Below are 27,952 nucleotides of genomic sequence, written 5' to 3' on the forward strand. Positions count from 1 at the left end.
AGAAACGGAAAAATTCCGCGAACTACGTAGCGTGGGCCCACAGCGCGAGCGCGAAGCGCACCGAGCGCGCATGGTACGCGCACGGTGAAAAAACTTTAAAAAAATAAAGAAATAAAGAAATACATAACTTAGCATTTAAAAAACCGTACAAATTCACTGAAAAAAACCATAGGTTTCACACACGTTATAGTTAGGAATTAGCATTTAAAAAACCTTGCAAATTCACTTAAAAAACCATAGGTTTCACACATGTTATAGTTAGCTGGGCATTTCACTCGTGAAAAACCATTGAAATTTCCACGTTATAGTTAGTGCAGGCAACTATAACTCACGCGACCGCAATCCTCTGTTGATGCTAATACTGTATTTAGACACTTATTTACCCATGTCTTCTTCCATTAATTTTTAGCTATACATATATTACAAATATTTTTTTTTCAGAAAAACACATATGTCATCAGTGATGTAATATCTGACGTCATCAGCAGAGGATTGGGGTCGCGTGAGTTATAGTTGCCTGCACTAACTATAACGTGGAAATTTCAATGGTTTTTCACGAGTGAAATGCCCAGCTAACTATAACATGTGTGAAACCTATGGTTTTTTCAGTGAATTTGCAAAGTTTTTTAAATGCTAATTCCTAACTATAACGTGTGTGAAACCTATGGTTTTTTCAGTGAATATATATATACATATACATATATACATACATATTCTCTTCTGTCCACTGATTGCATGTGTCTCTAGCAGGCAAAGCAAGGCAGACACATTTCACTGTCACGATATGGAAAACCAATATACATGTAAACGGGTTTCAAACCTTTGCTCTAATAACATGATAAACTGTGCCCGCCGTATTAGCACTTTTCCCCTAATTATTAGCCATGTTGCATGGCTGAAAATTATTTAAAAAATAGCTCAGTGCTGCTTTGTAGTGTTTTGACGAAAGCTATTACACAGCCAGCACTGCCTGCATTATACCACTTGTCTTTTCTTTCAGTCATGCTACACGGCAGCCGTGCTACTGTACAACATGGGTAAAAGACAATGACAAAGCCAATACCTTTTCATCCATCCACGACCCATTTATCCACTATTTCACCTTTCCATCCACCCACATATTTTTCTATCAATCACTTTCTCTTCTATTATCCTTTCACCTACTATCCATCTATTCACTCATTCATCCTTTCACCCTTCCCTCCTTCCTGTCCTCTATCCATCGTCCGAGTCATCCTTTCACTGTTCATCCATTCACCCATCCTTTCTTTCTTCCATTCTCAACTCATCCAGCCACCCAACTCCCTTCCATTCACTCTTCCATCTTTCCACCCTTCCATTCATCCTTTTGTTCCAGCAGTCTTCCAGTCCTCTTTTCATTCATCCATCCTTTCATCTTTCCAAACCTTCTTTCACCCTTCTTTGTTTTTCTCTTTTCTTCCAACCCCCTTTCCTTCTGTCTCTATTTTAATTCTTCCTTCCACACTTCCTTCTTTGCACCCTTCTTTTGTCTCACACTTCCTTCCACTCTTCCCTTCACATTTCTTCGTTTTATCCTTCCATTCATACTTGTATCCTTCCTCCCTTTTTTCCCTTCCTCATTTCACCATTTATATTTAGAAATCTATTTCTTTTCTTCCATCTTTTATTTTTTACTTTATTATCTTTCCATGTACCTCTATGTTAGACGGCGACCTCAGGGGAGCCCGGAAAGGGGTCCTGACTACCCTGAGAGCCACCCTCGAAGTATCGTAGCCGGGCACTGGCGGGAGATTCCTCAGGGGGGGGAATCTCATATCTAGGATCGTACCCCTGGCACCACACGACACAGAGACACCACACCGTGCGTTCTTAGGAATCAATCTTTATCAATCAGATTAGCACTGCAAATATGTACAAGGAGAGCGGGGCTCAATGAGTCTCGGCAGGGATAGGGGGTAGCGGGACAGTCTCTGGCAAAGGTTCAAGGCAGGGACGTACCCGGCGCACAGCTCTCAATCCTCGAGCTGGGGGATACGCTTGTTGTAGTTGGGGTCCGGCGGGACCGTGAGCGTCCGTGGGAGCCGCGAGTCACTCAGCAGGGCTCAGGTACAAGTTCGGAGGTCTTACGATCTTCAGGGAGCCGCGAGTCACTCAGCAGGGCTCATGTACAAGTTCGGAGGTCTTACGATCTTCAGGGAGCCGCGAGTCACTCAGCAGGGCTCAGGTACAAGTTCGGAGGTCTTACGATCTTCAGGGAGCCGCGAGTCACTCAGCAGGGCTCAGGTACAAGTTCCAGGAGCCGCGACCACGTCAGCAGGGCTCTCGTTGTTCCAGCGTCGAATCTGCCGGACAGTCCCAGAGCACCTCTTGTTATAGGTCGACCCCTCTTTGATGTCCGGCGTCTGTGCAGGCAGGGGTCTCGTCACCTGGGGGTCGCTTGTCGGGGTTTCCTGCCATTGTCTTTTGATCCTTTCAGAGCCGGGTCGGGAGGAGTCCCAGACACCCAGCAGGCGTGGAGCCAGCCCTCAGGGAGGCCGGAGGGCCGATCGAAACCCATCGTCCCAGGGGAGTTCAGAGGTGCGATAGAAACTGTTCCTCCCTCTCTCATCCCCTGGAAGTGTGATGTCCTCCCGCCGGAGTGGCGCCTCTAGGCCCGGGTCGCGCTGGGGCCGGGCGGCCATCTTGGTGCATGAAGTGGGCACGCGGGCCCGGGGTGGCCGAAAGGAGAGAGGCCATGGACGAGGATGTCCGGGTCGGGTGCGTGTGTTCAGGTGGGAAGGATCGGCTAGGCCGTGGGCTCGGGGCTGCAGGTACCAGGTTAGGTGGTGCAGGGACAAGTAGAGCCATGCTACGAGGCCGGGTCCAACACGCGTCCCCCCCAGCTGAAAGCCGGAGAGAACTGCCCATCATCTTGGGGGGTTCTCTTCGCTGAGGCGGAAGAACCGGGAGAGGCCGTCAGCGTTGGCGTGGTCCGTACCAGGGCGATGTTCCACGGTGAAATCCATCCCCTGGAGGGAGATTGACCACCGCAGTAGCTTGGGGTTTTCTCCTCGCATCTGCATGAGCCATCGCAAGGGCCGATGGTCGGTTTGGACTTTGAAATGGGTGCCGAACAGGTAGGGGCGTAGCTTCTTGAGTGCCCAGACCACGGCAAAGGCTTCGCGCTCAATGGTGCTCCATCTCTGTTCTCTGGGCAACAGCCGCCGGCTGAGGAAGGCGATGGGCTGGTCTAGGCCTTGGTCATTCATCTGGGACAGGACGGCCCCAATGCCATGCTCGGAGGCATCGGTTTGGACTACAAACTCCTTGGAGTAGTCGGGAGCCTGGAGGACGGGGGCAGTACACATGGCCTTCTTCAGAGCCTCGAACGCCTCCTGGCAGGCAGTCGTCCACTGCACCCTCTTTGGCTGTTTTTTGGACGTGAGTTCTGTGAGGGGGCCGACCAGGCTGCCATACCCCCGGATGAATCTTCGGTAGTAGCCAGTGAGGCCCAGAAAGGCTCGGACCTCCGTTTGGGTGGTGGGTGGTTCCCAGGCTAAGATAGCGTCGATCTTCGGCTGTAGAGGGGCGACCTGGCCGCTCCCGACCTGGTGCCCCAGGTAGACCACTGATCCTTGCCCAATCTGGCACTTGCTGGCTTTTACTGTGAGGCCTGCCTGGCGCAGGGCGGTTAGCACCCTCCGGAGGTGCTGGAGGTGCTCACTCCATTCGGAACTGAAAACGGCGATGTCGTCTAGATAGGCCGCGCTGAACTGTTCCAGCCCGGCCAGGACTCTATTCACCAGTCGCTGGAAGGTGGCCGGGGCGTTTTTCATTCCGAAGGGCATTACGCGGAAGCGGTAGTGCCCATCTGGGGTGGATAAGGCGGACCGCTCCTTGGCTCCCTCGGTGAGCGCAATCTGCCAGTATCCGCAGGGGAGGTCGAATGTGCTGAGGAACCAGGCTGCCCCGAGTCGGTCAATGAGCTCGTCGGCTCGTGGAATGGGGTGGGCATCGGCTCGGGTGACGTCATTGAGCCCCCGGTAGTCCACGCAGAATCGGAGCTCGGGGGCGACACCGGGGGCCGCTGCCTTCGGGACTAGGACCACGGGGCTGGCCCAGGGACTGTCAGATGGCTCGATCACCCCCAGGGTCAACATCTTCGAGACTTCAGCTTGAATGCAGGACCGGACCCGGTCAGGGATTCGGTATGCTCGGTGTCTCACCGGCGGGCTGTCCCCGGTGTCCACGTCATGGACACACCAGTCGGTGACTCGGGGGATCAGGGAGAAGAGGTCGGAAAATTGTCCTAGGAGCTGGCGGCAGTCCTCTTGTTGCTGGGCAGTGAAGGCTGGGGAGAGGTTCACTCCTTCCACGGAGCCATCCTGCTCTTTGACACACAGGAGGTCCGGGAGGGGATCGGACTCATCTTCGGTCCCGTCATCGGTGGCCAGCAGGAGGCTCAGTTCTGTCCGCACGAAGTGAGGCTTGAGGCGGTTCACGTGAAGGACCCGAAGGGGATCCCGAGGTGACTGGACGTCCACCAAGTATGTGACTTGACTCTTCCGCTCAATCACCTTGTAGGGCCCGGTCCACCTGTCCTGGAGGGCGCCAGGCTTCACGGGGGCCATGACCCATACCTGCTGGCCCGGCTGGAACTCGACCAGAGTGGCATTCTGGTCGTACCAGCGCTTCATCTCTTCTTGGCTTGCCTCCAGGTTGGCCTCGGCCAGTTCTCGGAACTTCCTGGTTTGGTTCCGGAGGGTCAGAACGTATTGGAACACATCTCGGGGGGTGGTCTGGGGTGTCGCCTCCCACCCTTCCTTAACCAAACTGAGGGGACCTCGGACGGGGTGTCCATAGAGTAACTCAAACGGGCTGAACCCTAGGGACTTCTGGGGGACTTCCCGGTAAGCGAACAAGAGGCAGGGGAGCAGGACGTCCCACTTACGCCGGAGGGGATCTTCTAGGCCGGTGATCATCCCTTTCAGAGTCCTGTTAAACCTCTCTACTAGGCCGTTCCCTTGGGGATGGTAAGGGGTGGTGAACTTATAGGACACTCCACATTGTTGCCACAGGGACGTCATGTATTTCGAGATAAAATTAGTGCCGCGATCGCTCACGACCTCGCGGGGAAAACCCACCCGGGAAAAGATCCCCATCAGGGCCCGGCCCACCACGGGGGCCGTGACGGTGCGCAGGGGAATAGCCTCAGGGTATCGGGTGGCGTGATCCACTAGGACCAGGATGAAACGGTGACCTTGGGAGGTGGGGGGATCCAGGGGTCCCACGATGTCGATCCCGACTCGTTCGAATGGGGTACTGACGACCGGGAAGGGTTGGAGGGGAGCCTTGCGCTTCCCCCCACTCTTCCCACTAGCTTGGCACGTGGGACAGGATTTGCAGTGGGCCTCTACAGCTGCTCTCATTCTAGGCCAGTAAAAGTGGGTCACGAGACGGCTGTAGGTCGTGTCCTGACCCAGGTGGCCGGCGAGGGGGACGTCGTGGGCTAAGCCCAGGAGGAAGTCTCGGAAGCGTAGGGGTACCACCAGCACCCGGCCGGATCCCAGCTCCACCGACTTCTGCTCACTGTACAAAATGTTATTCTCCCAATAAACTCGGTGCGTTCCGGTTTGGTCGCCTGCGGCTTGGCCCTCGGCCTGGCGCCGCAGTCCGACCAGGGAAGGACAGGTGGCTTGCTCCCGGCAAAACCGGCAAAAAAAACGAAAAACTCGTGGCGCCATTGGGCCAATTCGGGTAGGTCGCCTAACTCGGGGGCCGGGGCGGTGTCGGACGGTGAGGGTTCGCCGCAGGCGACTGACCCTTCTGATGGGGGGACGGGAGGACCCTCGGCGGGGACTGTTCTGACTTCTTCGGTCGGGGCGTCGTCGACTTCTCCCAGGGGGGTGAGTCGGGCTGACATAGATCGGGTGGTGGCGCACACCCACTCGGGGAGTCCCATCATCCCTAGGTGGGCCTTGCGCTCGACGTGCTTCCAGGGAGAACTCTCCAGGTCGTTCCCTAAGAGGCAGTCGACCGGCTGGGAGGTTCTTACGGCAACCCTTAGTTTACCTATCACCCCTCCCCACTCAAACGGCACCAGGGCTACCTGGCACATACTCTCTCTATTATCTGCGGAAATTACCGGGCAAAAGACGTTGGGGAGGATCTGCTCCTCGGGGACTAAGTGCCTGAGGACACCGGTGATGCTGGCCCCGGTGTCCCGCAGGGCCTCTATTTGGTGGCCATTGATCTTGACAAGCTGCCCGTATTTCTTCGTGTTGGAGGGCAGGAGGCTACCAGGGACCATCTCTCTATCTCCCCGGGATACTAGGGCCATAGCTGCGGGTTCCCACTCCTCGGTTTCCTCAACCTCCTCCCCCAGGGCTACGTTGGCTATCTGTCTCGCAGGGGTGACTTGGGTGGCCATGGGGCACTCCGGGTCATTGGCGTAGTGCCCGGGCTTCTGGCAACGGAAACAAGTGACGGTTACCCTGTGTCCCCGTCTCCCGGGGGGTCTGGTTACTGGTGGGGGGGGGCGCTGGGAAAGGTGGAGGTTGGGTCTTTGGGGGGCTAGGCTGGGACTCTCTCTGCCCTCCCTGGTTCCCTCCTCCTCTCTGGCGGGGTGGTCCCTGACTGGCTCGGGGGTATTCTCCTACCATGCCCCGGGGGACCCTGGTGTTGGTCCAGCGGTCTGCTTCCACAGCCAGCTTCCTGGGATCGGTGAGTTTGCTGTCGAGCAGATGCTGGCGTAGTTCCACAAAGCAGTTCGCAGCCAGGTGTTCCCACAACATGAGGTCGGTGAGTTCCTCAAGGGTGGTGACTTTGCTGCCCTTGATCCACCCATCGAAGGCCCGACTGAAAAAGTTTACATACTCCACCCAGGTGGTGCCCGGGATCTTCCTGCAGTCCCGGAATCGCTGACGGTACATCTCGGGGGTGAGGCCGTACCTTGTGAGTAGAGCCTCTTTCATGTGGCTGTAGGAGGTCTGCAGGGAGATGGGCAGGTCGAGCAGGGTGTCTCTCCCTTCGCTCAGAAACCGTCCCCACAACCCTGCCCCCCAGTCCTTCTGCGGGACCCGATGGGAGGTCAGGGCGACCTCGTAGGCCCTGAACCATTGTTGAATGTCATCGTTTTTATAATATTCTTTGACCACGTCCTTGGGGATGTGGACCTTCTGCTCTGCTGGGGAGGCCGCCTCTCGGTTCCCCGGGGGCCTCCCTTCCTCATTTCTGGCCTTACGCTCGATTTCCTTCAAGCTGCGTTCGTGCTCTAGTTGAAGCTTCCTTCCTTCGTGCTCCCGTTGGAGCTTCTTCTCTTCTAGTTCGCCTTGTACGCGCATTTGCTCTACGGCTAGCTTTTTTTCCGCTAACTTCAATTCGCCTTCGATTTTGAGTTTGGCTAACTCGAGTTCGTGATGGCGACTTCTCTCTCTGTCCGCGAGTTCTTCCGGGGATAGGCCCCCGTCTGGTACGATGCCTCGCACCTGATTGTTGCTGCTTTCGCCTTGGGGGGGTTCGGCTTCGTCGGGGCGCTCCCCCGTGCCTTCTGGGCGGGAGGCCTCGGCATCCACCCAAGCTTTTAGTGCTTTCTGCAAATCTTCTTTGGTGTTGAGACCGGTGGTAGCGATTTTAAGCTCTTTGCAGAATTGCTTTAGTTCTTTGTGCGTGTATTCTTCTAGTTGTTCCACCTGGAACACCCTGTTGGCGTTGGTTTCTGCGGGGTCCATGGCGCTTCCTTCTGCCATCTTTGTCGGTAGTGCGTCCTTCGTTCACGGTACGATCTCTAGGTTATGGGCCCGAATCCCGTCGCTTGCCACCAATGTTAGACGGCGACCTCAGGGGAGCCCGGGAAGGGGTCCTGACTACCCTGAGAGCCACCCTCGAAGTATCGTAGCCGGGCACTGGCGGGAGATTCCTCAGGGGGGGGAATCTCGTATCTAGGATCGTACCCCTGGATCCACACGACACAGAGACACCACACCGTGCGTTCTTAGGAATCAATCTTTATCAATCAGATTAGCACTGCAAATATGTACAAGGAGAGCGGGGCTCAATGAGTCTCGGCAGGGATAGGGGGTAGCGGGACAGTCTCTGGCAAAGGTTCAAGGCAGGGACGTACCCGGCGCACAGCTCTCAATCCTCGAGCTGGGGGATACGCTTGTTGTAGTTGGGGTCCGGCGGGACCGTGAGCGTCCGTGGGAGCCGCGAGTCACTCAGCAGGGCTCAGGTACAAGTTCGGAGGTCTTACGATCTTCAGGGAGCCGCGAGTCACTCAGCAGGGCTCATGTACAAGTTCGGAGGTCTTACGATCTTCAGGGAGCCGCGAGTCACTCAGCAGGGCTCAGGTACAAGTTCGGAGGTCTTACGATCTTCGGGGAGCCGCGAGTCACTCAGCAGGGCTCAGGTACAAGTTCCAGGAGCCGCGACCACGTCAGCAGGGCTCTCGTTGTTCCAGCGTCGAATCTGCCGGACAGTCCCAGAGCACCCCTTGTTATAGGTCGACCCCTCTTTGATGTCCGGCGTCTGTGCAGGCAGGGGTCTCGTCACCTGGGGGTCGCTTGTCGGGGTTTCCTGCCATTGTCTTTTGATCCTTTCAGGGCCGGGTCGGGAGGAGTCCCAGACACCCAGCAGGCGTGGAGCCAGCCCTCAGTGAGGCCGGAGGGCCGATCGAAACCCATCGTCCCAGGGAAGTTCAGAGGTGTGATAGAAACTGCTCCTCCCTCTCTCATCCCCTGGAAGCGTGATGTCCTCCCGCCGGAGTGGCGCCTCTAGGCCCGGGTCGCGCTGGGGCCGGGCGGCCATCTTGGTGCATGAAGTGGGCACGCGGGCCCGGGGTGGCCGAAAGGAGAGAGGCCATGGACGAGGATGTCCGGGTCGGGTGCGTGTGTTCTGGTGGGAAGGATCGGCTAGGCCGTGGGCTCGGGGCTGCAGGTACCAGGTTAGGTGGTGCGGGGACAAGTAGAGCCATGCTACGAGGCCGGGTCCAACACTCTATCTGTTTGATGCCTCTGCTTTTTGGCTTTCCACATTTTATTCATTCAATCGTCTGTCTCCTTCACGCACTTGGCTCAGTTGTCAGCCGTAGACCTACACGCCTCAGCTCTTACTGTTCTGCAAACCTGAAGACAGACACAGCCCTCAAAAGAGTCAACATTTTAGTGCCTTATCAGCCAAGTGGCTCATGTCAACACCCAGCACACCTCTAGCTGCTATAGTAGAGGGTTTAGTCATAGCCAATAGGTCTCGCCTTTGGGACCTTAAGTGTTTAGTTATCCAGCACAATATCTTTGGTGCAACAACATCAACTGTTGCATGGCTAAACACTTATAAGGTCCCAAAGACGAGACCTATTGGCTATGCCAATGCTTGCCACTATTGCAAGGCTACCTGTTCTCCATAGGCCAGAATGGGCAGTTTGATTATTACATTTTATAATCCTAACTGACTCCGGGAACATGGTAGAAATTCGAATTTAGTATGCCTGAACTCAGAATGATAAAATACATATTTTAGTGAAGTTGGTTTTAACATTCTGTGTTTGAAAATGCCACTTTTAGAAAGTAGGTATTTTCTTGCTTAACTTTCCAAGTCTGCCTCTGCTTGGTTGTGTATTGTGTGTCTGGGTCTGTGAGTGACAGGGGATGGGGGATTCCAGGGGAGAGGGTGAGTCAGCACATGGCTGAATAGGAAGATCTGCATGTAGATGGGTGAGAGTATTTACACCTGGGACCTGAATAGGGCGGTGCCGTCCCTCCACAATGCTGGCTCCCCCTCCTGTGGTGTGTCTGATGTCTCTGCCCTGCACTCTGAAAGGAAAGAAGGAGTCAGGTAAACAAAGTGCTCCAAGAATGACCAGAACTGGTTTGGACTAGGCAAAGGCCCCTCTGCCCTCAGAGGACAAAGGATTTTGGGGTATAAGTATTGGGAGCCTGATCCTAAGAACTTAGATCACTTTGGGAAACAAGAAGAAACTCTGCTGAGGAGAGGAACCAAGAAGAAACGGAGGAGAGACCATCCCTGAAACTGGGGGATTGGACTGCAGGGGTTGCCTACTGCCAAAGAGAGGAGAAAGGAACTTTGTGTGTACTTTTGCTCAACTTGTGAAGGATCTCCAAGGGCTTGGAAAAGAGCTTGCCTCCTGCTGAAGTCTCAGGAACAACAGACTTCACCCCCAGCTCCCTAGAGTTCTTTGGCAGTGCCTGCTGCTGTTGTTGGGCCTTCTGAGGGACTGCGTGTCGCAAGGAGCTGGAAGCGCGATTCGAGAAGGAGAAGCGTGCCGCCGTCGGAGCTGTTGTCGTCGCATTGCATAAAGTGTGTCGCCGCTGCAGCTGTCGCATCGAGCGGAAGCATCTCGCATCATCAAGGAAGTGTCTCGCAACGCCGAAGAAGCATGTCGCCATCGCAGCCATCGTAGCTGACGTATTGCATCGCATCAAGAGAAGAGTATCACATCGAGGAAGAAGCATGTTGCCATCGCAGCCATCATAGTTGTCGCATTGCACCGCATCAAGAAAAGCGCCTCGCATCCACGGAGAAGCGTTTCGCCGTTGGAGCTGCATATAGGAGGTCGTTCTCCCAGTAGATCCAATGTGATCCAGACTGATCACCTGCTGCTTGGTTTGTGGCCTGCTGCCGCAGACCCACAAGAGAAGAGCACTTCCTCTGTTCTGCACAAAATTCCTCCCTCGAGGGTCCTCCTTCTTGCTGCCAATGAGTCAGCTCAGGCAGGCCACAAAGTTCAGCAACCTGTTCCCCTGTAGGTACCAGGGCATTCTCCTCAAGGTCTTCCTCCCCCTGACAGTGGGAACAATGGGGGCTGGTTTCCCGCGCCCCCTACCTCGTCTCTTTAAGGCAGGTCCCTGGGCCATACTTTAAGGCTCCAGGACCTCTTCAACACCCTTACTGGCTGCCATAGACCAAGTTGTAACACACGCCCACTCAGGCAGACCCAACATCTCCAAATGAGCCTTCTTCTCAACCTTAGCCCAAGTGGAGCTCTCCAAATCATTGCCCAACAGACAATCTACAGGCATGGCTGGCCTCACAGCTATCTGAAGAGTACCAGAGACCCCACCCCACTCAAAGGGAACCTGAGCCACCTTGCAGTGGCTCTCTGTGTTGTCAGCAGCAACTACTGGGTAAAAGGCATTGGGGACAACCTGCTCTTGAGACACCAGGTGACACTTGACAGCAGACACACTGGCTCCTGTGTCTCTAAGAGCCTCCACTCTATGGCCATTGATGGTCACCCACTGCCTGTATTTCTTAGTGTTATCAGGCAGCTGAGCTTGAGGGACCATCTCAAAGTCTCCTAATGAGACAAAGGACATTTCTGCTGGACCCCACCCACCTTGGGCACCCTTCTCTTCCCCTCCCAGGGCTACACTTGCCATCTGACGGGATGGTGCACGTGGTGGCACTCTGGACTCCTTCATGGGACACTGTGCATCAAACCAATGGTGGCCCACTTGGCCACACGCAAAGTACTTGTAGGGGCCCCTCTGAACAGGTTTACCTTTCGGGCTTCTTGCTTCTTCTCAGGGGGAGGCTGGGAACCCTTCCCTTGGCTCCCTTGGGAATTACTTTAGGGCCCTTTCTGGAACTCCCTCTGTTTACCCTTGTCCCCCCCCACTCTTCTGCTGGGGACCCTGCCCACCCTTGGATGAATCTCCCACATGACCCTTGTGGACCCTGGTACTGACCCAGCGGACCGCCTCCTCAGCAAGCTTCCTAGGATTAGTTAACTTGCTATCAATACGGTGCTGGCATAGCTCTGGAAAACAGTTAGCAGAAAAGTGATCCCATGCAAACAAATCATAGAGCTCTTCAAAAGTATCCACTTTACTACCCTTCACCCAACCATTCATAGCTCTGCAACAGAAAGACACATATTCCACCCAAGTGGTTCCCTCCAGCTTCGTGCAACTCCTAAACCTCGGTCTATAGAGTTCTGGGGTTAAACCATACCTTGTCATCAGGGTTTCCTTCATGTGGGCATAAGATATCCTATTCTCACTGGGCAGGTCTAACAAAGTATCCCTCCCCTCACTCACAAAGCGGCCCCACAACCCAGCTCCCCAATTCTTCTCAGGGACCCGGTGGGCCAACATTGCTATCTCATAGGCTGCAAACCACTGCCCAATATCCTCATGCTCATGGAAATCTTTGATGACATCCTTGGGAATATACACTCTGCTTTCTGAAGGCACAGATGGTGCGCTGCCACCAGAGGGATTGATCTCTAAGCCCTTTGCCTTGATCTCTAACTCCCTCAACATCCTCTCATGCTCCATTCTCATTCTCTCTCTCTCCCAGGACAACTTGTTATTCTCCATTTCCTTCTGACCCTCCATCTTAAGCTTAGCCATCTCCAGCTTGTGTGCCCTATTTCTCTCCCTGTCTATCTGGGGGACAGGTCTTTGGAAGAGACACTACTGCCACGTGGGGACGGCACCCCTCCTCTGGCTGGAAACACTGGCCTTTCCAGTTGCCCATCTGCATCCCCAGCTGGCTCCACCACTGACTCAGGGGCATTTCTTGCTTCAAACCAGGCCCTCAGCGCCTTTTGGTAGTCATCCCTTTTAGAAATGCCTGGTGTAGCAACTTTCAATTTCTTGCAGAGATGCTTGAGCTGTTTCAAAGTGTAGGTTACCAATCTAGCTTCCTCAAAATCAAGATCCATAGATGCAACAGATGCTGGTCTACTCATGGCAGTAAGAATTGGCAGTTGTCAGGAAACAATAACAGTTCAAGGAAAAAAAATTAGACCAAAAAAGTATGTGGTCGCGTTTGGTATGCACTTACTAGTAGTGTACACCAATCACTGTATATGAGTGACAAATGCAGGTTCAAATCCTCACAGCTGACTACCATTGTTAGAACTGGGGGTCTCTAGTTGGCAGAGGTAGGTTCCTTTGACCAAATAGGGACCCTTGCTTCTATGTCCAGGAAAGGGGATTACACTACTGGATAACCCCTGCTCACCCCCTTGGTAGCTTGGCACGAGCAGACAGGCTTATCTAAGAGGCAGTGTGTTAAGCATTTGTGAACACATACAGTAATACAGTGAAAACACTACAGATGGACACCAGTTCCCTGTCACCATGGTGACACTTGCCCTTGTGTCCCTATAGGCCACAGCTTTCTGACCATTGATCAGAGGCTCCTGTTTGTACTTGCCCAAAGAAATGTACTTGCCCAAAGAATATATAAATACACAAGGAACTTTTGAGATAGGTGCGTGGCAGGGAAGATACAAAGAGCTGCTCTGTTCATGGCACGAGTCCAATTAAGTGAAAAAAAAAACAAGAGTGTGACAAACACAGGAAATATGATCAGAATGTAAGGGGTCCTGTAACCTGACTAAATACTACAAGCCTCGCAGAGCAGCACATGCGCGCTGCTAGGCTCGACCTAATGACGAGTTGCAACTTTTATGTGTGCTGCACAAAGCAACCCACATAGAAGTTACAAAACGCCATTTCAGATTGTTTGTGCAGGAAGGGACATCTTCCTGGATGTAAACAATCATTCCCACAAAGCAGGCACCCTTGCACTAAGGTGGAGGGGTGCCTGCGTTAGCGCTAGGCAGCTGTAATTAGCGTGAGCGCAGAGGCAAATGCCGGACTGCACCGTATTGTTGTAAATATGGTGCAGCCCTGTGTTTCAAAACTGGAGGAGCGCGGCATAAAGCCAAGAAGGCTGACACCGCACTCCATCACTTTTCTTGTAAATATGCCCCTCAGCGTGTTCCATCCGTAATCGCTTTTTTTTGTTTATGCGGGATTGACTGTTTGGAGTGAGATCTTGTGCTGAAGACTGATTAGGTCGAAATGCGGGTCCCTCATCTTCAACATGGAAGAAATGAAGTAAATCACATGTGTGTGTGAGTATGTGCGCATGTGTGTGTTTTGAGTGTGTATGTGAGTGGTGTATGTGTGCGCATGCGTGGGGGTGTGTGCATGTGTGTGTGTGTGTGTGTGTGTGGACGAGTGCTTTTTTTATTTTAGGATTTTTTTCATTGCATGAAAGTGACAAACTTCTAAAACTGTCTCATGTTTCAAATACCCAGTCGCCTCTATGCTTCATAAGTGTGGCACCTCCTTACAAGTCATCATCAATGACATTATGTAAACAATGAAACAGGATAAATCGAGCCAATAGTAGAGGGTATGTTTAATGCATTGTTGCATATTGATTTATATTAGTGGGGTTCACTATTTTCTTAACTATGTTTTATGTAACTCTCCCTTTTATTAATAAATACACTGGGTGCCACATTTATCAAAGTGTTGTGTTGCCCTTGCGTCACGCAATGTAACGCACGGGTAATACAAAACTAAAGTCAGAATTATCGAGCCACGCCAGGCCCCCTTGCACGTCCCTGTGGGGCTCAGTAAATCTAGAGTAACGCAAGACAGCAGAAGTCGCAGCTTCCACGGAGGCGTTCCATGGGTGGAGTGTTGGTATTCTCACATGTCCACCATAAATTTAGGCGCAGTCCCAGATTTACCATGAGTGCTAGACCTGGGAATGTGTCAAAATTCGATGCCTTCCCAAGTGAGGTGTAACGAAGAGAAATATCTTTATTTTCCCTTGATTTTTATTTCTCTTCCTATGTTTGCTGCATTATGCAGCACACACAGAATGAGAAGAAGCATCAGGTGTCCCTTCCTGCACAAGAACAATCCTGCTTAGCAAACGGGCACACTTGCAGCATGACGCAAAGGTACCTTCACTGCGCTAGACAACCAAAAGTACACCGGTGCAAGGAGAGGACAGGAATGCACAATATATTGTTAAATATGGTGCATTCCTGCCCTCTCCCTTTTACGCGGTGCAGCGCCGCAAATTAGCTGCTGCGTTGCCTAAAAAATGTATACATTTCGTTCTAGAGTGGAGTAGCATCAATTATTGTGATGTCATCAGGCTCAAGCTCATGTTGCATCACTTTCTGGGATTCAAAGTCATATAATGTCACGTCCTGTGATATCATTGATGTCAAAGGGTGTGTGATGTCACTTTTACTAACCCTGGTATTTCAGGGGATCATCGTCCAGGGCAGCCGTGTTTATCCGAACTGACCACGCGCCTAGAAACGGACAGATATTTGATCTGATAGCCGGTGTGCGGAGCTGGGATATATTTGGGGTACTAAAGCCATTAATGGTGACCTTGAGGGTGTGGAGCCGGAGGGGAGCTGTAGGCATTACCCACACCGACCCTTGTCTCCGCAGTGGTGGGGTTGGGACTGCCAGCCTTACATGTGCCTTCTCCACACTTCCTTCTGTGTAGTCAGTCTTTCATTATAAGGTCATACTGCAGGCACAAGACGGGGGTGGACAGGGGGTATGGAGAGACACCCCCCTCTATTTTTTTTTAAGTAGTGACTCCCTTACCCCTACTTGAGTCAAAAGGAATCAGGGGAGTGTCACCTGTGCCCTGGCAGGGCGGCTGCTTGGATGTAGAGACACTGTACACGTGTAAGCTGGCCTCAGGGCGCTTTAATCCCGAGCCCACTGGGAGCAGCACCTGCACCAGAGTTCCAGCTGGGTGTGGTCTGGTTCTGAATCTCTTATCTGGCTTAACATAAACCTTTTTACCTCCTAATGAATACCTAGTCGACTCTCTAAACACAATTTAAAGGTGTCATACCAAGTTCTACACATCTAGGAACAGTGGGGCATATTTAGTAGGGGATGGTGGAAAGCAGCATTAAGACGAAATTGCTAACGCCACACTCCGCCATTCTGAAAATGCAGGGCTGTGCCGTATTTACGATAATACAGCGTAGCCCTGCGTTTCCCTTAGCACTGGCGCTAAATTCAGCTGCCTAGCGCCAACGCAGGCACCGTAGTGCAGGGTGTCTGCATTGAGAGGATGATTGTTTATGTGCAGGAAGGTGTCCCTTCCTGCACATAAACAATCACTAATGGCGATTAATAGCTCATATGTGTGCTGCATTCTGGCAGTAGCAAATCGTCATTATTTAATGATTGTTTATGTGCAAGTAGAGACACCTTCCTGCACATGAACAATCATTATTGGCGTTTTGCTCTTTCTATGCGTGCTGCAGAATGGGGCACACATGGAAACAGGAAAATGAGGAGAAAAACAATTTCTCCTCCTTTCGCCATGTTAAGACAAGGTTTTTTGTCTTAATATTGGGGCTTGCTCCTACTTACACCACCCTTGTAAATAGGGGGCAGCGTCAAAACTAAAGAGGGTTGCGAACGAATGTGCTCCACAACACCCATAGCGCGGCCCATTCACACTAACTGTAGCGTGAAAGGGGGCATTATTTACAAGGCGGGGTTAAGCCTCGTTAAGTGGCTTAACGTCACCTTGCAATGTACGCAAAGGGTTTATCACCGAAGGAACATTGCAGGAAGGGACGTTCCTGCAGCATTAAGCCCCTGTAAATATGCCCCAGTGTGTCTTTCAGCTATTCCTGAGATATACCACCAAAGGATATCTAGAACCTGATTTATAGACTCGTACAGCAAAGCAAAAATGTTTGTTTAAAGTTTCTTTGGGGTTAGGCTAAATTGTTGTTCATTTAAAAGTGGGTGGTTTAGTTCTAAGTGGGGAATACTATAAGAGTTTAATAATATATATTATGATGTCCCTGTATGTGAGATCATTGTGAATTAAATATGCTAACTTGTCCCCTCGCTTTATTTCCAGGACTTGTGTCCAGTGTTAATGTATTTATATTTTCCTGTGCATTTGAATTCAGCAGCACCTGAGGTCTGGTGAGCTCTAGAACTGCCAACAAACATCACCTGCCTTAAAAAGTAATATTGCCCTTTATAAACACACAAATAAAATAAATATACAAATCAGACTATACCTTAGTTATATATTAATGCACAATATAAACAAAATATGTACAACTTACACATCACGTGTGATCATCTTAGCAAACGCTGTGCGGCCAGTGATGAACCTCTTGATATCTCATCCCATCACATGCCTCCATTTTACTATAAGACACTGGTGCATTGAAGCTTTATTGCTTCAGATAAAGGCTCAAGGCAGCATCACAGCCCAGGGTGGGACCCTCAGGACTGAGGCCAACCCTTGGGAGGAGGGGTCCCACCATGGGAGGACCCCAAGACTTGCGGCCAGCCTTCTCTTCTGAAGGTGGCCATTTCCTATCATGCGTCAATACTCACGGGGGCTTTGTTTGCACTGTCTTCCACAACCGTTGCTTACGCACGTCTGACCCCCAGGACAATTTACTCCTCGACCACACTTGTCAGCGCACGGTCCTATGCCTGGCATAGAGAAATACAACTGTATTAATAGACATTAGAAAACATGTTAAAAACTGTGAGTGCCCCATTTTGGCACCATACTAAGTTTATAGCATCTTATTGGCTGAAGATATTAATGACGTAATGGCAGACTAGAGTCAATACACCATTTCCTCAGAACCTTGAACCTTTACTGACTTTTCTCAACGCCAAAATCCATATCCCATCTGCCTCATTCTGAATCCACCCCTTAGAGAGAAACACTCCCTTGGAATGTTCCAGACTCAAACATGGACAACAAGTCACCAGAATGGCGGCCGTACAAGAAGTGACATCATCTATGCTTTGGTACTTATGACATCAGATGTTCCCCCTACTCTTAGGCCCTAAGAATGAAGTAGTCTCCTACTTGATGTTGAAGGGACAAGAGAAGCACGAACAGATCAAATTGTATAAGGTAAACTGCTCAGAAAGACAATGTCCTTTCCCTTCATGCCACTGGCTTCCTGACCTCAGAGCAGGAATACCTAGGCTGGTGCCGGGGTTTAAAAGGCTAATGCAGGGGTAACAGCTCCTGCCTCTGATTGGTGACCGGGGGCTCAGATCAAATGATGCCCTCCTCGTATGGACAGCCGGGCAGGGCATTCACCTCAAGATCCCTACGACTCATCCCACCGCTCTGTGGCACGCTGGATCCTTCCATGCGATCACCAGTATGTAGCTCTTGCTAAAATACATAGGGGCTGATTTATGTTCCCTGGCCCATCCCTGCAAATCAGCAGGGATGCGCCAGGGAAGATGCGTCACGCAAGTTTGCCCTTGCGCTACCGCAGATGCGCCGCATTTACAATGCGGTGCATCGTGGCGCAAGGACAAGCAGATGCGTGACGCATCTCCCGGCGTAAGGTTGGCGCAGTGCTGAAGTTGTGTCGCAAGCGCGACGCAACTCCAGCACTGTTCCAACCTGCCCTACCCCTAACATGGTGCGTCAAGCCTTACGCCTGCTTCAAGGAGGCGCAGAGTTTTGACGCATCAGCGTTGGAAAAGTGACTCAGTGAAATCTTATAGATTTCACTGAGTCACTTTTCAGGGGCGTTCCTGCGGTGGAAAGCCCCCCCTGCGTAGAAACGCCCACATGAAACCTGACGCAGGTTTCATGTGGCGCAGGGCCTTACACCGTGACGCATCTCCATAGATGCGTCACGATGTAAATAGGACGCAACGTGGCGCAGGGTTTACGCCGCCGCTGCGTCACATGGGGTTCCACCATGGGAGGACCACAAGACTTGCTGCCATCCTTCTCTTCTGAAGGTGGCCATTTCCTATCATGCGTCAATACTCACCGGGGCTTTTTATGCAGTGATGTCCACAACCATTGCTCACGCAGGTCTGACCCTCAGGACAAGGTCCTTCTAGATCACACAGTTCAACGCACGGTCCTATGGCTGGAATAAAGAAATAGGACAGTATGAACAGACATTATTAACATGTTAAAAAACTGTGAGTGCCCCATTTTGTCACCATAGTAATGTAAATAGCATCTTATTGCCTGAAGATGTTCATGAGTCATAGAAGCCGAGAATCAATACGCCATTCCCTCAGAACCTTGAACCTTTGCTGCCTTTTCTCACAACCCTAATCCAAATCCCATCTGCCTCATTGTGACTCCACACCCTGGAGAGAAACTCTCCCTTGGAATGTTCCAGACTCAAACATGGACAAGTCATCAAAATGGCAGCTGTACAAGAAGTGACATCATCTAAGCTTTGGTACTTTTGACATCAGATGTTCCCCCTACTCTTATGCCGTAAGAATGAAGTAGTCCCCTACTTGATGCTGAAGGGGCAAGAGAAGCACAAACAGATCAAACTGTATAAAGTAAACTGTGCTCAGAAAGATAATGTCCTTTCCCTTCATGCCACTGGCTTCCTGACCTCGGAGCAGGAATACCAAGGTTTTGCCAGGGTTTAAAAGGCTAATGCAGGGGTTGTAGTGAAGATTACTATCTCCCTATGTACAATGCTAAGTTAGCACAACCGCGTTAGATTTGAAACGCCTTAGTAGTGCTTGTATTAGTCCACAACACCCTCACTCTGGTTTCCGGTTGACGGGAGTGACGGTTTAACCTACCTAGGTTTCGACTAATAGGTTCCTTCAAGCTTGATCATTAAAAAGGTTATTTTTACTGAACCCTAGTGCTACTGTGGATATCGTTGTTACTCTTTAGTGTGTCCTTATGGCGGTCGAAATTGCCGCACATAGTCGAGCCCCTCTGTGCCGTCATTTGACGACGTATGGGGTGCCAGATGACGGGATGGCTGTTATTTTTGTGGTGAGCGCTGATGCGTCATGCCCGTATGAGTTATTCTACTCATGGGTGACTTTCCCGGCGGTGGATGCAGACGATGATACGTTTCATACCTTTACTCCCACGCAGCTACCTCCGGTCTATACCCCATATGGGACACAAGAAATTCCTATTTCTGCCTGGCAGCATACTATTTGGTTTAATGGCGCCCTTCCCCATGCGGTTGCACCGGCTAGAATGGGCCCGTTGTCTATTGCAGGGGCTACATGGCCGGTGCTGGCCGGTTTTACGCCTCATCCCCGCTATCTCACGGTGGCGGTGGCTGAGTTGCGGGTGCTACACACAGCCCTGATTACGGTACATAGGGCTTTAGTGCAGTACGTGTCACGCAACGTCCAGGCGGGGGCACCTGCTGTTGCGGGACACACAACTGACCACCACGCGGTGGTTATTAGTCCTGTTATGGTTAATTCGGTAGTGGGCAAGCGCCCCCAGAGTAAGGATGAATTTCCTTACTGGCTTGCTGAGAAATTTGACCAACTGGAAGCGGTTTTTCTGCACACCACTCCTGTGGAGAAACACAGGAATCTCACCATTACTTTGCCGAAGGACCTGGTCCCAGATATGGCCAATTGTGACAGCTGGGGTAAGGTCTTTGCTGCGACCTATTCGAAGTGCTATGGCACTCCGTCTATGTCTGGGCTACCCTCCGTCATCAAGAAAGTTCAAGACAATCATGGTGCGGAGGCTGCTATTGAATTGGGAATGAGGCTTGTCGACAGCTTCGATGTGGTATGTTCCATGGTGATGGGCAAACTCAAAGGAGATGCCATGCAGTTCCAAGTAGCTAATATGCTGGACCTCGTGGATGACGTCGACAAGCCCAGGGAATTCGCTAAAATTATTGCGAAAGCCTACAGAACTGTGGGACGTAGTGCCTTAGGTGTGAAACCTACAGTGATCATTCCTGATGTAGTACAGCAAACTAAGGTGAGTTCGTCTACTAAAGACAAAAGACGCAGTTTTCCTAAACAAAGTTGGAGAAGTTAAAAACAGGGGAAGCAGCAACAGAAACAGGGTTCTCGTCCTGCCTCACCCGTCCAGTCGGCGGGTGAACGCACATATGATCTGCGCGATCGTTCTCATATCAAGTCACCTGATAGACTTCAGGTTTCTGAACAACGCTCTCCTCGTTCTTCACAGGAAACATCGGCTTCCCAATCCGGTGGCGGAGACCGTGGGAAAGGAAGGGGTGCCCAAGGTCGTGAGCAACCCCGTCAGACTGACGGCAAAGGCAAGCAGGACAAGTCTGCACGTCAAAGACCCCCGTTTCAGAAGAAGAAAGTTGCTGCCCTAACAGCGAGGTATGCCTCAGATAGTACGGACGTAGCTTCGGAACCTGACATGGGCACTAACGCTGCTCGACAGCGCGGCGGAAGTTACAGTAGTGCGACGAGCACTGCGTCCATATCTGGTGGCGACAGCAACTGATACATTTGTGACTGTTGAAACTGCTGACAGTCGCGTGGCTCCCCCGACAGACTGTATAATATAGTCCTTTTAATTGAGGGTGACATACAACGCACAATTCAAGGGATTTTTTGGGATAATCTGACCTCCTCCTATGATATTCTTTTGGCGGAGGCTGATTGGCCCCCGGCTTTCGTTTTAGACGCTCCTAGAGGGGAGGAGATGATCCTCCCGTCCTTTGCGCACACGGTGCCGAAGGACCAGTCTAAGGTGCTCGCACCTGCATTGTATCGTAATCAGGTTGGCTGGGATAAATTGTCTCCTAGTCATGAGATTCCGTTGCGGTCAACTCCCCAGCCGCAACCCCAATATCCCATGCATCGCGAAGCAAGACCTCACGTCGCATCTATCCTTGAACAATTGCAATATCAAGGAGTAATTGAAACATGTGTGTCACCAATGAATAACCCTTTATTCACTGTGACGAAGCCTGATGGGTCGTACCGCCTAGTTTTGGATTACCGGCACTTAAACTCACACTGCCGGACGTGCGCGGTACAAAATACCCACAGTTCTGCTCTCGTCGATAGTCTCGTGAGAAAACGGTTTAAAACCACACTTGACATATCCAATGGCTTTTACAGCCATAACCTGTCCTCTCTCAGTAGTGAGTGGACGGCGTTCACCTCGGGTGGCAAACAAAAACAGTTCAAAAGGCTGCCAATGGGCTATAAAAACAGCCCTGGTGTTTTTGCCGCTCGTGTGGTCTCTCTCTTGGAGATGGTAGACCCGGAAGCATACTCGTATGTCGATGATATCTATCTGACGGACGACGAGTTGATCCCGCACCTGACTCGCGTAGATAACATAATTACTATGTTTGCAGACTTCGGTTACAAGTTCAACTTTGCGAAGTCTCACATTGCCGATTATACAGTGTTGTTCTTGAGGTACGAATTCAACAATGAAGGTCGAGGATTGGCTCCGCACTTCCTTGAGAAATGCGCATGCCTTCGTGCTCCTACAACACTGAAGAAACTACAATCTTTGCTGGGCTTTCTGAATTTCAGTCGTACTTACTTTCCTGACTATGCCCAGCGTATCAAGCCGCTTTATGCCTTGGTACAACCTACTTTTCCCAAATCTTGTTGGCTGCCGGAGCATTCAGCTACATTGCAGTCATTGCAAGCTGATCTTCTTGCTTCTAAATACTTACAGACGCGTGATAACCACACTTACCTGGTCATTAGAATTGTGCCGGGCGCAGTGGGTTTCACATACTTAACGTTCAATGAGGGCGACTCCGTTCCCATTGCTTACAAATCACCCTTGTACACTTTAGCTGACCTGCGATTTTCCGCTGTCGAGAAAGTACTGACGGCAGTACAGATGGCGACCCTGAAAGAACGAGCGCTATCACAAGGGAAACGCATGTTGGTGGTAACACCATATCCTGCCCTTGAGGCAGTGACAAAAGCCAGTGTACCCAATTCTAAAGCTTTGCATCCAAGGTGGATACAATGGGCAATTTCCTTGACATCGCCTGACGTCACATATATCTTTGACGCAGCATTACAGACTCAGGAGTTCTTGCAGTATGAATTCGTTCATTCAGCTCCTCTGACTTTGCGCCCGCTCGAGGATTACCATTGTGTCATTTACACTGACGGTTCTGCGCAACCCGCAACTGGGTCAAAGCACGCCTATTCAGCGGCCTGCGCAATTGTGGTCAGTACTTTCGTGAATGGTGAATTCCAATCCGATGTAGTGTATACGCAGTCCTTGGGTGATTGTACCACGCAGTACAGTGTACAAAGAAGCCATGAGAAGTTTGGGGGTCCAAGTCAAATTTTCGTCTCCATACCGGCCGGAGGGTCATAGTGTGGTGGAGCGAATGAACCGTGACTTAAAGCAATCTTTGACAGCCAGGGTTTTAGGTACTGGCCGGAACTGGCTAGCCCACTTGTATGACGTGCAACGTGCACTTATTAATCTCCTTAGAAGGTCTCTGGGTGGGCGGACCCCATACATGATGCTCTTTGGCATACGAATGTTTGTCCTGGACCTTGATGGTCTAGACATGGCGGCGGCCGCCGCGCCTTTTGACCTAAATGATCACTGTGCTGTATTGCAGAATTTTCAAGAGGCCAGAGACAGTCTAGCGAAGGAACACGTACCCTCCACATCTGATGCTGCACTTCAGATTCCGGTAGTCGGCTGGCTACCTCGAGTTGGTGACCTGGTCCGTGAGAAGGTGGAGAACAAGAAGGAGTTCGGCCCCTCTTATCGTGCACCAGTTCCGGTGCTTGGAGTACAGGGTACTAGAACAGTCATTTTACCTCCGCTTCCTGGTCGCAAGGATAACAGGTACATCTCTATTGAGAATATCAAGCTACAGCGAGTGGCCGATACTTCTTAGTATGACACCAGCAGTTTCTTGCCCTTCAATGCTACAAAGTTCTGTTGTGGCCCCCGCTTCTAACACCTTGCCTGATGTTGCCGTCGAGATGCATACAGTTACTGGTCCTTTATTGCTGCCGACAGTTGGTGGTCTGCCTGAAGATGCTGAGGATGCTTATCCTGCAGAAGTCCCGGTGCCTCTTTTACAATCAACCGTAATTAACCAGTCACATTATTCCTTTGACACTAATTCAATGACTTCCAATGCCCCATCAAAAGTTTCTATTTTTGTTGCCTGGATCAAAAGACATTTTTTAATTCTGCCTTGGACTTACATTTGGCTGGTGCTCACATGTGTTTTTTTGTTTATGTCCATTGGTTTTGTGGTAGTGTTTTTTAGACTTATCAATGGACACTATCTGAATGAAAGATCTACAATTGGATTAATTGATGGAACTTTGGCCCCCCACTCCTCATCGCATATTATGAAAAGGGACCAAACTTTTGTGAACATTACTGCCTGGCCCATGCGTGATGGGATCGCTTGGGATGCTGTTAAATTTCAAATTCACAGCCCCACTGAAGTAATTAATGTGCCTAATGTCTTTCGTGTTTCTATGGGTGATGTAGTTAAACAGAACATCCGATCAGATGATTGGGATGTACAAGCGATAGAAGCGCTGTTTTCTGATTTGAAATATTATGCTGCATTTGATGCTGAAGATTTGTATTTAGATACTGCAAATTATGATGAACAATTTTGCTACCAACATTATGGCACACATTTCCTACACAGAGCAAATACTTTTAGAAATGTTGTTAATTTTACTCAACGGGAACACTGTCCGGCACCTATATCTGGCAGCTCTGCCACTTTAGTGAACAAATTCACATACTTTTCCGATTTTAGTGTGTCTAATCCAGCCTCCTTTTATTTTAAGGTTACGGCTGAATCTGCTTCTAAGGTTAGACTGACACACACCAAATTGTTATATTCCAAGTCCTTTATGGACGAATTGGCAATCGGAGGTTATGACCTATGGAAGGCTACTATCGATCTTAAATCGGTTTGGGGTTCTAAACAGAAGCTTTGCATCGTGCCTGCCTCATCCCGAACCACATGTTGTTTTTGAATTCATCTATTTTTCAGACCACCTGTTTTGGATTGGCTACATCTAAAAAATTAAATTACCCCTCAACTCCGGATCTGGGTGCTTATCCTAATTGGGAGAATCATACAGATCTGTCCCTTGCTACGTTGCAGTCCTTCGTTTCCAACACAACCTTCAATGTTTCTGCAATAAATCCTGAAGGGTGGTTGGTGTGGCAAACAAGCTCAGATTCCTGTCAACATCGGTTTCTGGATTTGAAGCCGGGGTATACACAAGATAGAGTAGACCCTCATTTTGAATCTTCGCACACAGTAACTACCTACTCGGTAGGTAAGTTATGCCAGTCATGGCTGCAACATTCCACCTTAGCGTCTGTTAAACTTCATTTATCACGTTTGAACGACAAAATTGATTTGAATGATTTTGTTAAGGGTCCTGCGACTGGCAGGTCCAAAAGATGGGTATATGCTATTTACAACGAAGTTTGGAAGCTGTCACAGATTGAGGCTGCATCCAGATTACGCGCTATTGACCAAGCCAATATGGAGAAAGTATTGGCTGTGATAGATAATAGCATTAACACCCTGTCTTCCAGAATGTATACCTTAGATAATATTGTTTCGTCTGTGGTAGACATTGTGCAGGATGATTTGTCTGTATTGTATCATGGTCAAAATCAATTGCGTTCTATTATGCAGTTTGCATGGACATTGCAAACGTTAAAGGCTGGGAAAGTCCCTTGGGATTACATGAATACGTCATCTTTGTTCCTTCCTTTCAATTTAACTGCAAAACAACAGTTCATGTCCATGAAGGATGCTACTTATTCATTGCTGCACATTGAAAAGTTAGAACCTTTACCTTTCTCTGTTGCTGAATTAAACTCCGCTGTGTGGCTTATCCACGGGTTGATAACGTTACCGTTCCCCCTGTTTAAGTTCAGTTCGTGCATGAAACATTATGCTCTAGGCAGATATGAAAAACTTGGTACTGCCTTCCTGTACGAAGTTTGGTCACTCCTTTCACATATAGGTGTGTGAGAGACGGCAAGGAGGTTTACTTAAAAGGTGAAGAGTGCACTTCCACTCCGGATCACTCTGTAGTGTGTAGGCACATTCAATTGCATGGTGCTTGTAATATACACGCTCCTAATTTAGTTTGCATCCTGAAAGGGATTCCGGTGCCAGTTAGAACACCGTCTATTACGCTGCTTGCTAACGGTAGTTATTTGCTATTAAATAATGAAGCTTGCTGTGGGATGTTAGTGGGAATTCCTTACATAGTGACTGTATCCCAACGGGTAGTTTGCTGTAATAACGCCCTTTTTCCACCCCCGCATGGACGGCTCGATGTATCCATCTGGCCTTCCATTCCAACCTTGAAAGCAGAGTTCAACAAGATGAGCAGAATAAGGGCTCTATTGTCTCAAAAAGAAGTCGCGTTGACTTCGTCCCGAGAAACATTTGTCCTTCACGTAGCTAACACACGCACGGAGGTGCAGGCGCTTTTGAATAGTGATCTCCCACTTCATTTTGGGACCCTGATTCAGACTATCTTTAATGCCTCGTCAACAAGTGGCCTGGCTCATTTTTTTTAAATGGTGGGCTCCGGCCTCGTGACCTCCTTTCAAACTATTTTTGGTGTGATCCCCGCATTTTTTCATTCTATTTTTTCCAACGTCTTCGGAGGTCTCCCTTTGCTTCTCGCCCTCGTAGCTGGTGTACTTTTATTGATCTGCGTACTACGCTATGGCTGCACAACTTGCGTTACAAGACAGCATGCCCCGGCTGCTCCATCTTCGTAACCGGATGCTTGAATACTATGGCACCTTACCTCTGGCGAGCCTAGCCTATCGATTGTCCTTCCGGTTCCCCTTCTTTACTTGTGTGCAACCTGTCTTTCATTGCCTAGATTGTCCATTCCAATGGGCTCTGGATTTGTGCCTGTCGAACTCGGTGTCTCCTGCCCTGGATTATGATCGGCTAATGAGCCCCTTAGTGGCACATGAGTTGGACTGTTCTGGCGCCAGGATTATGGCCTGTGGAGCAGCACATGGAGTCCTGGGGAATTGGGACATCGGAACGGCTGCTGCTGACTTCTTAGAGAGAAGTTATCTTGAGGAACCCGCCTGTTGTCCTCGTATGGTGCTAGAGGCTCCAGTGGTCGAGGAACACGTGTGTTCCTTCCCCTTGCTGAACTGGATGGCAGATACTTTTGCGGAACGTTCCAATGATTTCCTCTTGGAAGCTGTGGCAACTTATTGTGCTTATACCTTGATGGATTTACTTTTTGCCCTCTTCAATTCATGGTGCATCCATGTTACATTTTTTTCCCTTTACATGGTTTTTTTCCCCTGAAACATCGTTTTTCTTTTTATATTTTTTCTTCGAACTTTTCACTTACCTTATATGGCCTTGGTTCCGTTAAATCAAACTTGAACTCTGCATTCTTGAAAGTGCGCCCCTAGTGGTTAGAGGTCCGATCAAGGGGGGGGGGGGGGTGTAGTGAAGATTACTATCTCCCTATGTACAATGCTAAGTTAGCACAACCGCGTTAGATGTTAGAAAGCCATCTTGCCGCTTTTGCTGCTTTCGCACGCGACACTGTTGTTGCATGTTATTAATTGCGGTTGTTTATAAAAATGGCTCCCTCGAGCTTTGAGCTGACGAGCTCCTGGACGACGCACCTGCGTGCCTGTGCGGGCACTGAGGCCTTTGACGGTTGCTTGGCGGCCCTCTCTTCCACCCCTAACTATTTTCTCTACTGAGGAGGGAAGTTATCCCGAAACCCGAGCCATGTCTCGGGCGATATTTTAAAACCCGGAACATGTATCGGGTCTAGAGATCAAACAAGTACTTACTTGCACCCACTGGGGTGAACCACTCGGGAACTTCATGTACCAGCTTCCCTTGGGGCGACCCGGAGGAGGGGCTAGCGGTGTGCGCTCCATTGCGGTTGTTTATAAAAATGGCTCCCTCGAGCTTTGAGCTGACGAGCTCCTGGACGACGCACCTGCATGCCTGTGCGGGCACTGAGGCCTTTGACGGTTGCTTGGCGGCCCTCTCTTCCACCCCTAACTATTTTCTCTACTGAGGAGGGAAGTTATCCCGAAACCCGAGCCATGTCTCGGGCGATATTTTAAAACCCGGAACATGTATCGGGTCTAGAGATCAAACAAGTACTTACTTGCACCCACTGGGGTGAACCACTCGGGAACTTCATGTACCAGCTTCCCTTGGGGCGACCTGGAGGTAGGGCTAGCGGTGTGCGCTCCATTGAGGTGGTTTATAAAAATGGCTCCCTCGAGCTTTGAGCTGACGAGCTCCTGGACGACGCACCTGCGTGCCTGTGCGGGCACGGAGGCCTTTGACGGTTGCTTGGCGGCCCTCTCTTCCACCCCTAACTATTTTCTCTACTGAGGAGGGAAGTTATCCCGAAAC

At 50.4% G+C, this 27,952-nt stretch overlaps 1 protein-coding gene across 1 annotated transcript in view; it reads right to left on the reverse strand.

Moving 5' to 3' along the window:
* LOC146806322 (uncharacterized) overlaps window positions 1–27,952 on the reverse strand; it is a 194,807-nt gene that overhangs the window by 90,304 nt on the left and 76,551 nt on the right. The window contains exons 2-3 of the mRNA XM_085620627.1: window positions 18,566–18,667; window positions 17,142–17,243 (exon numbers count right to left, since the gene is read on the reverse strand). Of these exons, the coding sequence (XP_085476753.1) occupies window positions 17,142–17,243; window positions 18,566–18,667 (204 nt within the window). The remainder of the gene's footprint in view (window positions 1–17,141; window positions 17,244–18,565; window positions 18,668–27,952) is intronic.

Source organism: Triturus cristatus, chromosome 8 (genome assembly GCF_964204655.1).
Source record: "Triturus cristatus chromosome 8, aTriCri1.1, whole genome shotgun sequence".
Classification (NCBI taxonomy): Eukaryota; Metazoa; Chordata; class Amphibia; order Caudata; family Salamandridae; genus Triturus; species Triturus cristatus.